At 32.2% G+C, this 13057-nt stretch overlaps 1 protein-coding gene across 1 annotated transcript; it reads left to right on the top strand.

Moving 5' to 3' along the window:
* The first annotated feature begins 3367 nt into the window (after positions 1–3367).
* LOC149192514 (bifunctional L-3-cyanoalanine synthase/cysteine synthase 2, mitochondrial-like) lies at positions 3368–8199 on the top strand. Its single transcript, XM_089404635.1, has 10 exons — positions 3368–3745; positions 4312–4421; positions 4826–4883; positions 5008–5271; positions 5381–5518; positions 7215–7266; positions 7348–7427; positions 7547–7606; positions 7747–7827; positions 7925–8199. The coding sequence occupies exons 1-10, from the start codon at positions 3515–3517 to the stop codon at positions 8021–8023; spliced, it is 1173 nt and encodes a 390-aa protein (XP_089260761.1). The 5' UTR covers positions 3368–3514; the 3' UTR covers positions 8024–8199.
* The last annotated feature ends 4858 nt before the right edge of the window (positions 8200–13057 follow it).

The following is a 13057-nucleotide window of genomic DNA, read 5'->3' on the forward strand; positions in this document are numbered from 1 at the left end:
AAAAACGTTGAATCTTAACTATTTTGTAAGCAAACTAAACCTAAACTTTGAACAAAATGAAAAGCTAGTTGAATCATGCCATTTCCACAAGGTTAAAGGATTCTCCTAACATTCGAGGAGAAAGCATTCATTAGGAGGGAAATTTGATAGAAATAACATGCTTGGTAAAACCTTGATTTAGAGAGGTTTATATTGTATAATATTGAAAATGGATTTGATGGGTTTGCTTAATTATTTGGATTATTTGCAGATTAATTTTAATGAGTTTGATGATCAATAAGGAATACTTCTAGATGGGAGGGATGTTGTTGTTAAGAAACTGAGTGGAAGACATACTACTCAAGCTGTTGAGGAATTTCAATTTTTAACAAAAGTGAAGCTAATCACCAATCTTTGTCATCATAATATTGTTCATTGAGTAGGATGTTGTATGTGAGGGCATGAACAATCATTGGCTTATGAATTTATGTCAAATCAGGGTTACTTGGGAGCGGGAGCGAAAACGGGGAGCGGAAGCGAAAATAGGAGCGACATTTTCATAAGCTCTGGTTTGGGAGCGAATCTCAGAGTGTTTTTTATATAATATATATTATTTTATATTTTGATGCATATATGTAAACAAAAACATGTAGAATGATGAATTAGATATAAAAAGCATTAAAAACATAGATTGAACCATATAACAACAATCATCTAAAAGTTATAATCTTCATCAACCATGTCCACAAGTTAGTAACATAGCAACATACAACATATTGAGTCTCATGATTCATCAATATTAAAGTTTCAAGCTTTCAAAATTCAATATATAACATTTATCATCATTGATCACCAAAGTTGTACTTGTAATCTAAGTGTAACCATTACAACAAATAATATCTAACATGAAATGAAATGTTATAAAACGAAATGAAATGAAACAACTTTCAACTTTCATGAAGCATCATATTCATAATTCATTACTAATGAGTTATAATTGCCAACTTCAAACTTCAAACTTAAATTGTCATATATTGTTTAAAAAAAATCATAATAAATATGAAAGAGTCAACAGTTAGAAAACTACTAGAAACTAGAAAAGACAAGTAAATCTATTATCTATTTCTTATGCTTGGGTCTCTTGCCACCACCAGAAATGTCTAATTTTTTAGTCTTGTTGGAAAATTAGGGTCTTTGTCATTAATATCACCCTCTAAGCATTAACATAAGATAGAAAAAGCATAGCATGTCAACTCAAGATTTTGTTTGAGTGATGCGTACATTTTTAGGAGGGTCATGATAAAGGAGTTCGACAACCAATGTCACTAACATCAAGGTACATAGAGGGATTGGTGCTCTTGATTAAATACAAGTTCCATACCTTAATACATGACAAAATTCAATGGAAACATTGCAATCCCCAATTCTGAAATCTTGAAAAACTGATAACTCTGCTATTTGAATGAAATCTAAAATTCTACTTTTTCCATATGAAGTCCAATGAGGTCAGAACCACTCTCAAACATCTTGAGTCATTTCATGGTAATGTTAAAAATTCAAGTAAAGGGATGAAAATGAAGATTAAGGAGAATGTCACTTTTACTTTAAGAATTTAACATTACAATGAATCGCATAGCAATACTAGGGCCATAGGCTTGATCATTAAGCTTCCCCACTCAAAACTTATTTGTTTCTTTGAAAAAAAATTGCATTTGTAACATTATTGCCAAAAAAATTTGCAAAAAAAGCTAAATGCTCCGAAAAAAGCAGGGAGTGATTTTTTTAGGGAGCACACTCCCAAAAACGCGTTTTCGGGAGCGTGCTCCCAAGGCGCTCCAGAGCTGCTCCTGCTCGGAGTGCGAATTGGGAGCAGGAGCAAGATGGGGCAGGGGGGGGGAGGGTGCGCTCCCCCGCAACCCTGTGTCAAATAACAATTTTTGCAAAGCTCAACAACTAGGGCTAAGTAATTCGTGTTATCTTTTTCCATGGGTTATTTTCAACAATATTTTAAAAAATGAAAACCATGGAAAGCTAATTAAGAAATCCCCTATTATTGAGAATATATTGTCAATGTAAAGGAACCACACTTACCATTCAACAAAGAGTGACAAATGAATCCCTTGCACTTTGGTGCCCCCATGATAGATAAGAAAATTTGTTTGTTTCTTCCACTACACATTGCAATTAAACTTCATCAATTAACAATGCTCACTGAAAGTGTAATTTTGTTTGAAAACTGATGCAGGGGAAGAGGGCGTCCAATGTTCAATTCGCTTTGTTGTAATGTGCTAAGAAGGGTGCTCAAGTCACTTTGTTGTAATTTCACTAGAGAGAGTCCTCGAGTCACTTTGCTCAAATATTACATGTTCAAGTCGCTTTGTTGTAATTTTGTTAAGAAAGGTGCTCAAATTACTTTGTTGTAATTTCACTAGAAAGAGTTCTCTAGTCACTTTGCTCAAATATTGCATGTTCAAGTTGCTTTGTTGTAATTTCACTAGGGAGAGTTCTCAAATCACTTTGCTCAATATTACAGGTTCAAATTGCATTGTTGTAATTTCACCAAAACTAGCGCTGAGGGCACTTTGTTATAATTTCACCACAAAGTTTAGAGTCACTTCGCTCAAATATTATAGGTTCAAGTCACTTTGTTGTAATTTCACTAGGAAAGGGGAGAAGCTCATGTGATGGTGTTATTAATGCTCTCCACCACCACCCTAGGCATTCGTTGGTTGTACATTAGTTTTGCCGGCTCTTAATGTCGACCCGAATGAAGTCACAAAAATGGGGGGTCACTGAAACATAGTTCAAAAAGGGGTGTCTATTAAGCAAAGGGATGAAAACCGATGAATGGTGAAAAAAATAAAAACACAAAAAGGAGTGCAAACCGATTGAATTTAACCTACCCCAATTTACAGCAGCGTGACGGAAACATGACTGAAACCGATGAATGATAAAATAAAGTGAAAAAGCAGATCGTTTGAATTCAACGCACGCCCGTTAGGTATGGTATATTAAATTGCAAGAGAAATGCATTTCCACCTTAAATATTTTATAATTGTGCTAAAGTCCAACGTAGTAATTTTCCTTTTGGGACTGTGGGACCAGATTTGAAAACAAAACATGGCCATTGGAGCGCAACATGAGCTGGGAGTGGCTAAACAATAATATTGTTCCCTCAACTCGAAGAAGGGGCTAAACAATAATATTGTTCCCTCAACTCGAAGAAGGGGTGTTGTTTCAATAGCCCATTGGATTACAATTTCAAATTCCTTTTCCAAACCCGAAAAGACATCCAATTTGTACTATCGTTTGACAGGCAAGTTTCAATAAACAAGTTCTATTGGGTCTCCAGCTCTTCAAAGTGGCGGGTTCATGCTCTGCAACTTGCGCTGTACCCATCATATCATTATTCAAACCGCCGCCCCGTGTGTATACGACCAAGTGTTTATCCCGGTGTGTATATATATATGTGCCACAGCTACTCTTCTTCAATATCCATTCTCTGCATCTGCGTTCATTCCCGATTAGATCAGAAATGGCTGTTACAGGTATGGCAGCAAGATTCGGAGCAGAGAAGATGAAGACCGGCATGAACGCAGCCATGAAAGTCACATTGAGCAGTATGTTTTGCAGAAACCATGTCACAAAAACTGATGCTGCTGCTTCTGCTTCTGCTTCTGCTGCTGCTGCTTCTTCTGCAACAGAACTCAACACCAACTTGAAGGACAGGCTGACTGGCCTTAACTTGAAGAAGGATGTGTCTCAGGTGGGTTGATTAATTGGCTGACTATATTAGAATAGATCTATGTTGATTTCAGATCTCTTCATTTGCCAAAGGGTAAAAAATTTAATGATTTTCGTTAAGTTTATTTTGGAATAAAGTTTTTATTAAAATAAAATAAAAATGTATAAATGGTTTAAATTTAATAAAGAGTTTGCAAACCAAGTTTTTATTTCAAAATTGTTTGCCATCTCCATTCTAAATTTTGTGCTTGTTATGTGTTTGTTATCTCGACTGTGTCTTCTTGTTATAAATTTTCAATTTTATATAAATTATATAGCACATAACTATTTTGATAAATATAACTCTATCAACATTTATTAGCAATTTAATTTATATAACTGTACTAAATAATAAAGAACTGTATACTAAATATACTTGTTTACTCAACCTCTCCCCTTTCAAATAGTTTATGCCACTTAAAATTTCCTGAACACAAAATCCCCAGAGCACACTTGTGGAAATTAGAATCTGTGTAATAATGTGATCCTTTGTTCTCTTTTCTGAAAGCTATGTAGATACTAACAGAACTTTCTGTGTCATAAGTACAGTTGATAGCAAGAACCCCCATGGTACATCTGAGCAAAGTAACCGAGGGCTGTGTAGCTAACGTAGTGGCCAAACTGGAAATGATGCAACCTTGTTGCAGTGTCAAGGACAGGTAGGTGTCTTTTATTGTGTTGGTTATTATTGTGTTGGTTATTTTTATCTTGATTGTAGATTGTGGAAAGTATGTTGTAGGTCATTTTTCTTGTGTGGGCTAGTGTATGGGAGGGTCATTTTTATCTGAGAAAGTTATCTTTATTTTTATTGCAGATTTCGTTGTAGGGTTATCTTTATCTTAATTGCAAGATTTCGTTGTAGGGTTATCTTTATCTTAATTGCAGAGTTACAGCATACATGGCACTCGTTTATAAGTAATCTATTATGGGCCATCTTTATTTCTATTGCAGATTTCATTGTAGAACTATTTTTAACTTGCAGATTCTAGAAATATTTGGAAGAAGTGTAGTTACAGCCCACATAGCACTTGTTTGTAATTAGGAATTATGCTTTGTTTGACAGGGTTGGATATGCCATGATTCTGGACGCTGAGCAGAAAGGACTCATTTCGCCAGAGAAGGTATATTTGCAGACACTGACAATGGGAATTTCTTTACAGACACTGATAATAGGAATTTAATTACAGTTCAATTCAATGCAATAAATATATTTTCAGATACTGATAATGGGGATTTTAATTACAGAGTGTATTGGTTGAGCCAACATCTGGAAATATGGGAATTGCGTTGTCTTATATTGCTGCGAGCAGGGGTTACAAACTTGTGCTCACAATGCCCTCATACACAAGCTTGGAAAGACGAGTGACCATGCGTGCCTTCGGCTCTGACCTTGTTCTCACAGATCCTGTAAAAGGCATGGGGGGTGCTGTTAAGAAGGCTGCTGACCTTCTGCAGACAACCCCCAATGCATTCATGCTTCAGCAGTTTGAGAATCCTGCTAATGTCAAGGTATGTGTTCAATAGTTTGAGAATCCCGCTTTTGTTTCAGACTATAAATCTGCAGATATATTGGATCCATGGAGGATCTGAGAGACTGAGTTGGGGAGAGTGGTTGCAGACCCATTTTGAGACCACGGGACCTGAGATCTGGGAAGACACTGCAGGCCAAGTTGATATATTCGTGATGGGAATTGGGAGCGGTGGCACTGTGTCGGGAGTTGGTAGATACCTGAAGAGCAAAAATCCCAATGTCAAGGTAGGTAATCATTCATCCCTTCTTTCGTGGCTCTTTATTCTTGGAATCACCTGAATCTTGGAATCACCTGAATCAGAAAGAGGGAGAGGGAGCCATGTGAAGGCCAGCACCAATTGATTTATTTATTGTCACTGAAATTATTGTGGATGTGGTTCCAGTGGGCTAAAGACATTTTGGATAACGAACGCGCTTTGGCCATTCCCCTTTCTTGGCTCCTAGTTACAAATCTCACTCGCCTTCTAAACCATAAAAAAAAATTGTTTTTTTTTTTCTTGGTTTATTTTTAAATTTTAGTTGCTTATTCATTTAATGATTTTGTTTAAGCTTACTCTTTATATTTTAATAAAAATATTTATTTTATTAAAAGGAGAAAAAAAATGATAATTTAGTGGGTCCAACTATTACTCAAAGTCAAATTAATTAGGAAGATTTAAAGTTTAGATTATATATTTCACATTTTTAGTACTTTACTATTACCTACCAATTAAACTGCTCACAAAATATTTAGTTAATAACTTTAAACTCTACTTACACATAAATATATGACATTAAATTCTCACCATTTCTATGAGTCCTTGTTTGGTGAGGTACTATAACACTCGCTTTGAAATCAAAATGTGTGTCTTTTAATTATTTTTTTGAGTTTTTAAGATTTTAATTAATTATTACACTAAACATATAGAACAATAAGAATATTTTATTTTTTTTATATATTTTAAAGTTTGTGTATAAATATATTTCTGATATCATTAGTATTTTTGTGTTTCAATAATATAATTTGAATAAAAAATTGTTCATAATTTTTTTATAAAATAAATTTTATATTAGATAAATATATTATTTAATTAAATCATTTATTTAAAATATTGTAGATAAATAATTTATAATTATAAAATAAAATAAATGTATTATAATTTAAATAAATTTAATAATATAATGTTTTTTTTCATAATTATATGTTGCATTCTAAAATTGATAAAGTATATACCTATAAAATTATTATTGACAAATATTAATATGAGATTTACTAATTAAAAACGGAGAAATTACAATTTTTTTTACGCATCCTAATATCTAACATTTAACTTTACAAATGTGAAAAAAAAACAAAACACGTTCATATGAATTTAGTTAGTTTAACTTTTAATAAGTCATATTTAATTAGTAATTGCTATATTTATTTTAAATTTTCTTATTAATTATATCTTTATTTTGAAAATTTTATCAGTCAACATATTTTAAGACTGTTACCGCCCTCATAAATTTAGAGTAAACATTTCATGTCACCTTACCGTCATAAATTTAGAAGCTACTCAATATAAAAATATTTTTAAATTGCTAAACTATGTAGCATATTTGTGCGATTAGACCATGCAAATTTTTGAAGGTGTAGGCAAAGAATTTTGAAATTTAAATGTATTGGAACTATTATACTCAAAATAAAATAAAATAACATTTCATTTTGAATTTTGAAATGAAATAAAACAACATTTTGTAATATTGGTTTAATTATGTAAAATTTTAAAGTTACAAATATAAAAAACTTTTAAATACTTAAATATGTATACATTAAGTAAACTACCACATTAAAATTAAAGCATTATATTATGTCATATTATCTTATCTATATACACGAAAAGTACAGAATTTTTTTATATCAGTATTAATTTAATTTTCTTTTTTAATAATTAAACAGATTTATGGGCTTGAGCCAGCAGAAAGCAACGTTTTGAATGGTGGAAAGCCAGGTAGGTGGATTTTCCATTTTGGTTTCATACTTATTTTAACGATTTATTATATTTTAAATTATGGGCAATGTCTATTTTCAGGTCCACATCAGATCACAGGTACTGGAGTTGGTTTTACTCCCAAGATTTTAGACCTGGATATCCTTGATGGAGTGATAGAGGTATTCATTTATTTAATTATTTTGAAGTAACTTTATATGAAAAATTAAAATTTTTAACCACTAAAATAACTTTTTTTTTTGGCTATTTTTTGAATTTTATTTTTTTTTATAATTTTTAGGTATCCAGTGATGATGCTATAAAAATGGCGCGAGAGCTAGCTACGAAGGAAGGCCTCATGGTAAATATTTCTTATCCATATGATATACCACACATTACTTATGATTTTGTTATTCATTTGTAACTAACATGAAGACACCAATCATGTGTATCCTTTGATTTTTTCTTAGTTTGATGTAGTTGTTATTGTGTATATTTTAGGTTGGAATTTCTTCTGGGGCCAACACAGTTGCAGCAATTCAATTAGCAAAAAGGCCAGAGAATAAAAACAAACTTATAGTGGTATATATTACTAAACCTATATTTTTTTTTTAATTGATCATCTCATTTAAGTTTTCTTCCTTCATTTAATTTGTTGATATTATTTTGATTTATGTAGACTGTACATCCAAGCTTTGGAGAACGATACCTATCATCTGTTTTATTTCAAGAATTGAGAAATGAAGCGGAATTGATGCAACCGGTGTCAGTGGATTGATCATCTTAAAGTCACCTGTGCTTCATTCATATCCTGATTCTCATGGGTATATTTTGATAATTAAGACTTATCAAATATGATTTTCCAAATTTGGTTATACTTTGAGATTAGTTTTAATTGTATTAATAGCAAGTTTCTCTTTATTATAAATAAAAATTAGAAAATTTAAATGTGCATTATCTTGAAACAACTTTTTTAGCATTTTATTGATTACATTGCATGATAAAATATAATTTGGGTAGTAGGATAAGTGATATATAATTTTCTTATAAAAGAGTGAAATTCGAAATATTAAAACATATTTGAAATATATTATAAAGAGGTTATTAAGTACTAAAGTGTAATTGGTAATTTATTTTTTGAAATGTTTCTAAGAAACTTTTTAGTAGTTACTTCTAATTCATTTCTAAGTTGTAAGAAACTTTTTAGTAGTTACTACTAGAATTAGAAGAAGTGTTATTGATGACTTATTCCTTGGAATATTTCTAAGTTGTAGGAGACTTTTAGTAGCTATTACTATAATTAGAAGATTACCCATAATAGGTTTCATTATTTATCCCTATATCATAAACTCATGTTCCTTGTTGCAGTCATCACATTTTTTATCCCCTTATGATATTTATAGCGTCAAGAATTCTTGGTAGATCTTCCACGTATCATTTTTGATAGTGTAGTTCCCTGTTTTATTTTTATTTTCATTTTCATAATAAACATTATGAAAATTGTGTTATAGTTTAAGGACATGAGTATATTCAGTTATTTCCCAGTATGTGATGATGATACTTGATAGGTCTATTATTGATGAGTAGGATAGATGTTTGATGATTATGTTTTTGGATGATGATATTCATATGTTGCTAAAATAACTTGTCATAGGTAAATTAAGTAATAATTAGTTATTTTATGATAAGATGCTAAATTGATTAAATGATTCTATTTTGAATTAAGAAAATCATTATTTTGAATATGCTTTACTATTGATGGATATGCATTATACGATCTTGATAATTAAATAGTGGATATAAATATATAGTTCAAATCTGTTGAATGTCTAATATATGGGTAATGGTATTGTATGTGTAATGCTCACTCCATGATTCTATTATGTTATGTTGGGTTATTAACTTACTTGTTGAATGATTTACTTTTGTCTCTAATTCTTATAAATATTACTAGTATATGTTCAAGATATGCATATGCTAGCTGCATACCCATACCTCACATGGATACCTTAGTATCCTATGCTTAGCATTAATGTTGACTAATATCTAATCTTGATTAGTGGTTAATAAATTGATTAACCCTTAATCTCGATTAACAATTAATTAATGATTTAAATTTTTTATGATAAATTCGATATTGATTGAATTAGGATTCTCACGAATCCATTTTGATTTGATTGACCTTTAAAGAAAATAATATTATATTATTACTATAAATTATTTTTTTCTTATTTAATCATTTCTCTATGACCTAACTAGTCTAATCATGAATTAAATTAAGGATAAAAGGATAGGTGGGGATGGTTGGAGTGAGGAATGGGGGTTTGTGTTAAAAAATCAAAAGGGAAAAATATTTTCTTATCTTGATAATTATTTCTGATTTCTTAGCAATATTTATTAACTCCTTTTATATCTTATTTTATCGTCTTATCATCATGAAACTATCAAAACATGAACATGAAGATCAAGGACACGGGATGTAGGCTCTCAGGTAGGGAAAAACCCCTCTTCTAGAGGAAAACCAAAAAATTCTCTTCTTTTCTTTAGAACCAAATCAAATGAGATAACCAAGACCTTTTAATTAAGAAAAATACCTCCTTCATTCCACCAAGTCAACCTCCCAAGATGATTAGCTAAACCCCAAAAGTCAACTCAAGTTGAACCGCTTCAATACTACAACAAACTTACATTTCAACCCTCCTCCAACAAGAATTTTGGCCCTACTGTAGAATTGCAACTTCGGTCATCTCGTAACACTTGAAAATTTGCACGTGTGGGAAAAAACAAGAGCAAAACAAGCTCTTTTCCTTTGCTGGGGTTCCTTCCTTCTTCGCTAGGGATTATTCTCATTCTTCAATCTTTTGATACCTCTTTTCTTGCGTTTGCACCTCTTATTCCGTTGCGGATCAAACTTCTTGAGTGAATGCACCAATAGGTCAAGTTTTCAATGCTATTTATAGTGGTTGTAGCTCCTTCAATGAGGTTGACTTGATGAAGGGTAGACCAACTTGGTGGAGGAGGATTTACATAAACAATTATATAAAAATATTTTTTGTTTCTTGACATAAGAAGCCCAAGAATAGTCTATTACATGATGACAAGGATTAAGACTCATGACGCAAACCCTAGAAGCACACAATGGGTGCTTTGGCCTAGAAACAAAATAAACAAAGCATGAAACCCATGCTCATAAATAATTTTTATTTTATAAATACTTTTTTATTTTCTTTTCTTTTGACAAATACATTACATTATGACTCAAATACAATTATGAAGACTGATACTAGTTACATTTCTCAACACTCCCTTTTAACTACGGAGTTATTCATAGTTTTTCAAGAGGTACAAGGTTGACCTCAATTTGAAATGTTCTGAGAAGAGTACAACAACATACACAATGCTAGGGCTACCCTTACTGCTACAGTATCCTCCCAACAGGGACTAAGGTGTCATCACAACAACTGCCTCTATAGGTACCATCAAGATACAACCTTGGTATCAATCCAATATGATATAGATACCATCTAAGAATCCATGCCTTGACACCAACGCTAATAGGGATCCAGATATCAACACTAAACCAGAGCTCCATAAGACCAAGATACCCTCCCTCATTGGGATGTAGACATCAAACAACTGAGATCCCAATACTATCCAGGCCAAAATGTTCTCCCAAGTACTATCATATGGGAAATTTTATGGTACTCGTCTCTCCATCTCAACCAAATCAGAGATATCCACCAATCTGGGCACACAAACTTCTTAGGGAGAGATCAACACATCAACTACTTGTTTTTATCCATCCCAACATACTGTAGTCACATGACCCCAATCATTTTCAATGTACAGTTTCTTATTATCAATATGCTAACATGATATCTAGGGTCTATTTTGATGCTGCCCAAGTCATCATAGTATCCAAACAAATCTCGATGAAAGCTTCCTTCTCCAACTTCTTCAGAAACACCTATTTTAGTTTCAGCACTTCTCAAAACGATTGAATCTTATTTATAATACATCAATACCAACCATTAGTAATGCCTAAGATAAAATTTGATCTCATCCTCTCCTTATTATTTGTATCATGTCCTCCCTCTTAATTATGGAGGTTATACACTTTCTTTTATCCTAGTTCTTTCTTAAATAGGTGGATATGTCCATCATCAACAATTTTATTCTTCCAACTATACTAGTCTTTTTCTTTTGCGGTATCTTATCATCGAAGAACTTCAACCTTCAGAGACATCGTTCTTTATCTTCTCTTGGTAACAAGGTGATCTTTCAAACTTCAAATGCCATCAGGGTTCTCGTAGCTTCCTCTTTTCGTCATGCTTAACATCATCATCAAGTCATCGTCAATAATGAGGTAGGAAAATATATTCAACACCTTAAAGTCTATGTACCTACAAATATTAAACAACAAGTACAACCAGGCACAAATATATATTTACAAGAGCATGAAATTAATTTTATTTATCTAGGGTTATTAAAACATAAATCTTGTTAGCAATCAACTAGGGTTACATTTTCATGCCTTAGATTTTCACAACAATATTTGCTAGGGTTTTGTCACAAAGCCTAGATTCCATTATCAAAAATAAACTTTAGATATCAACAACTAAATCAAGTTGGGATTTCAATCATAGCAAAAGCATTTTAAATCCAGGGTTTCTAGAATCTTATATCAATCTCTATTAGGGTTTTGTCGTAAATCCTAGATATATTCATTAAAACCAAATTAGGTTTTCAATCTTTCAGAAGCATATGCACCTAAGGTTTCATTCATAGGATCTTACATGAACTATTATAAGTGTTTCATCATAAACCTTAATTCATCAAACCCTAAAAAGATAGGGTTTTTATAGTGAATCCTAAAGATTAGGGTTTTACCAAAGTGAACAAAAGATATATGGTAAGGGTTGATTTAATCTAAAGATTAATCACCCTAACAAATAAGAATTTCTATGCTTCTAAAACCCCAAACATGAGAGATTTAGTAATATAGAGCATTTAAAGATAAAATAATCGAACCTTCTTATATGATGAAGACCTGCTATAAGTCTTGTAATCTTATACATACCTTGAGTTGTTCCTTTTACAAACCTTTTAAGGTTTCCTAATGAAGGGTTCCTTCTACAACAAAACTTCTTTCTTGTTTTTGGAGTCTCCCTCTAAATCTAGCCATAATCTTTATTGCAAAAATTTCTTTAGAGTATGCATTGTCCCCCCTAACGACTTAATTCGGAATCACTGTGCTTTTACCTGTGACCCCCCCCTACCCCAAGTCAGTCAAGGGGTCCCGACCCACCGGTCGGTAGGGGGGGAAAGGCGCAGGCACCCCCTTGGGTGGGGGTGGGGGGGCACCCACCTTGGGTCATAGTCTCTTACCATAAAAATCGCTGCATGTGCAGCAGCACCAACTATGATAAACCCACCAATCCACATATGATGTGTGAACAGAGAGAGTTGGGTACCATAATCAATAGCTATACCTGAAAAATTTCCTTCTAAGGAAAACATAATATAAATGATTATAAGAAAGAAGAACAAATGAAGCTATATATATAGAGGAAATCAATAATGAAAAAGGAAATAAAGAACATGATACTTATCTTTTGTAAAATGGTAGGAATCTCCCTCTTAATCTTACATTAGTATAGTCTTGTAAGGGATTCCTTTAACTCATCAGAACAATTCAAGATTTTTCTAACCAAAACATATTAAATCTATAAACCCTAGAAATAAAAAAGAAAGGTTTACCTAGAGTTAAACATAAGATAAACTTTACAAAAACTAAAACAACAAACTATAA

Source organism: Pinus tabuliformis, chromosome 2_2, assembly GCF_031772625.1.
Source record: "Pinus tabuliformis cultivar Carrire ecotype Pingquan chromosome 2_2, CPIR1, whole genome shotgun sequence".
NCBI lineage: Eukaryota > Viridiplantae > Streptophyta > Pinopsida > Pinales > Pinaceae > Pinus > Pinus tabuliformis.

Bases quoted from the DNA above. Each gene is read 5' to 3' on its own strand.
- LOC149192514 (XM_089404635.1), top strand. From the start codon at position 3,515: ATGGCTGTTACAGGTATGGCAGCAAGATTCGGAGCAGAGAAGATGAAG. The intron at 7,428-7,546 runs GTATTCATTTAT...TATAATTTTTAG, and splicing joins TCCTTGATGGAGTGATAGAG to GTATCCAGTGATGATGCTAT. The intron at 7,607-7,746 runs GTAAATATTTCT...TGTATATTTTAG, and splicing joins CTACGAAGGAAGGCCTCATG to GTTGGAATTTCTTCTGGGGC.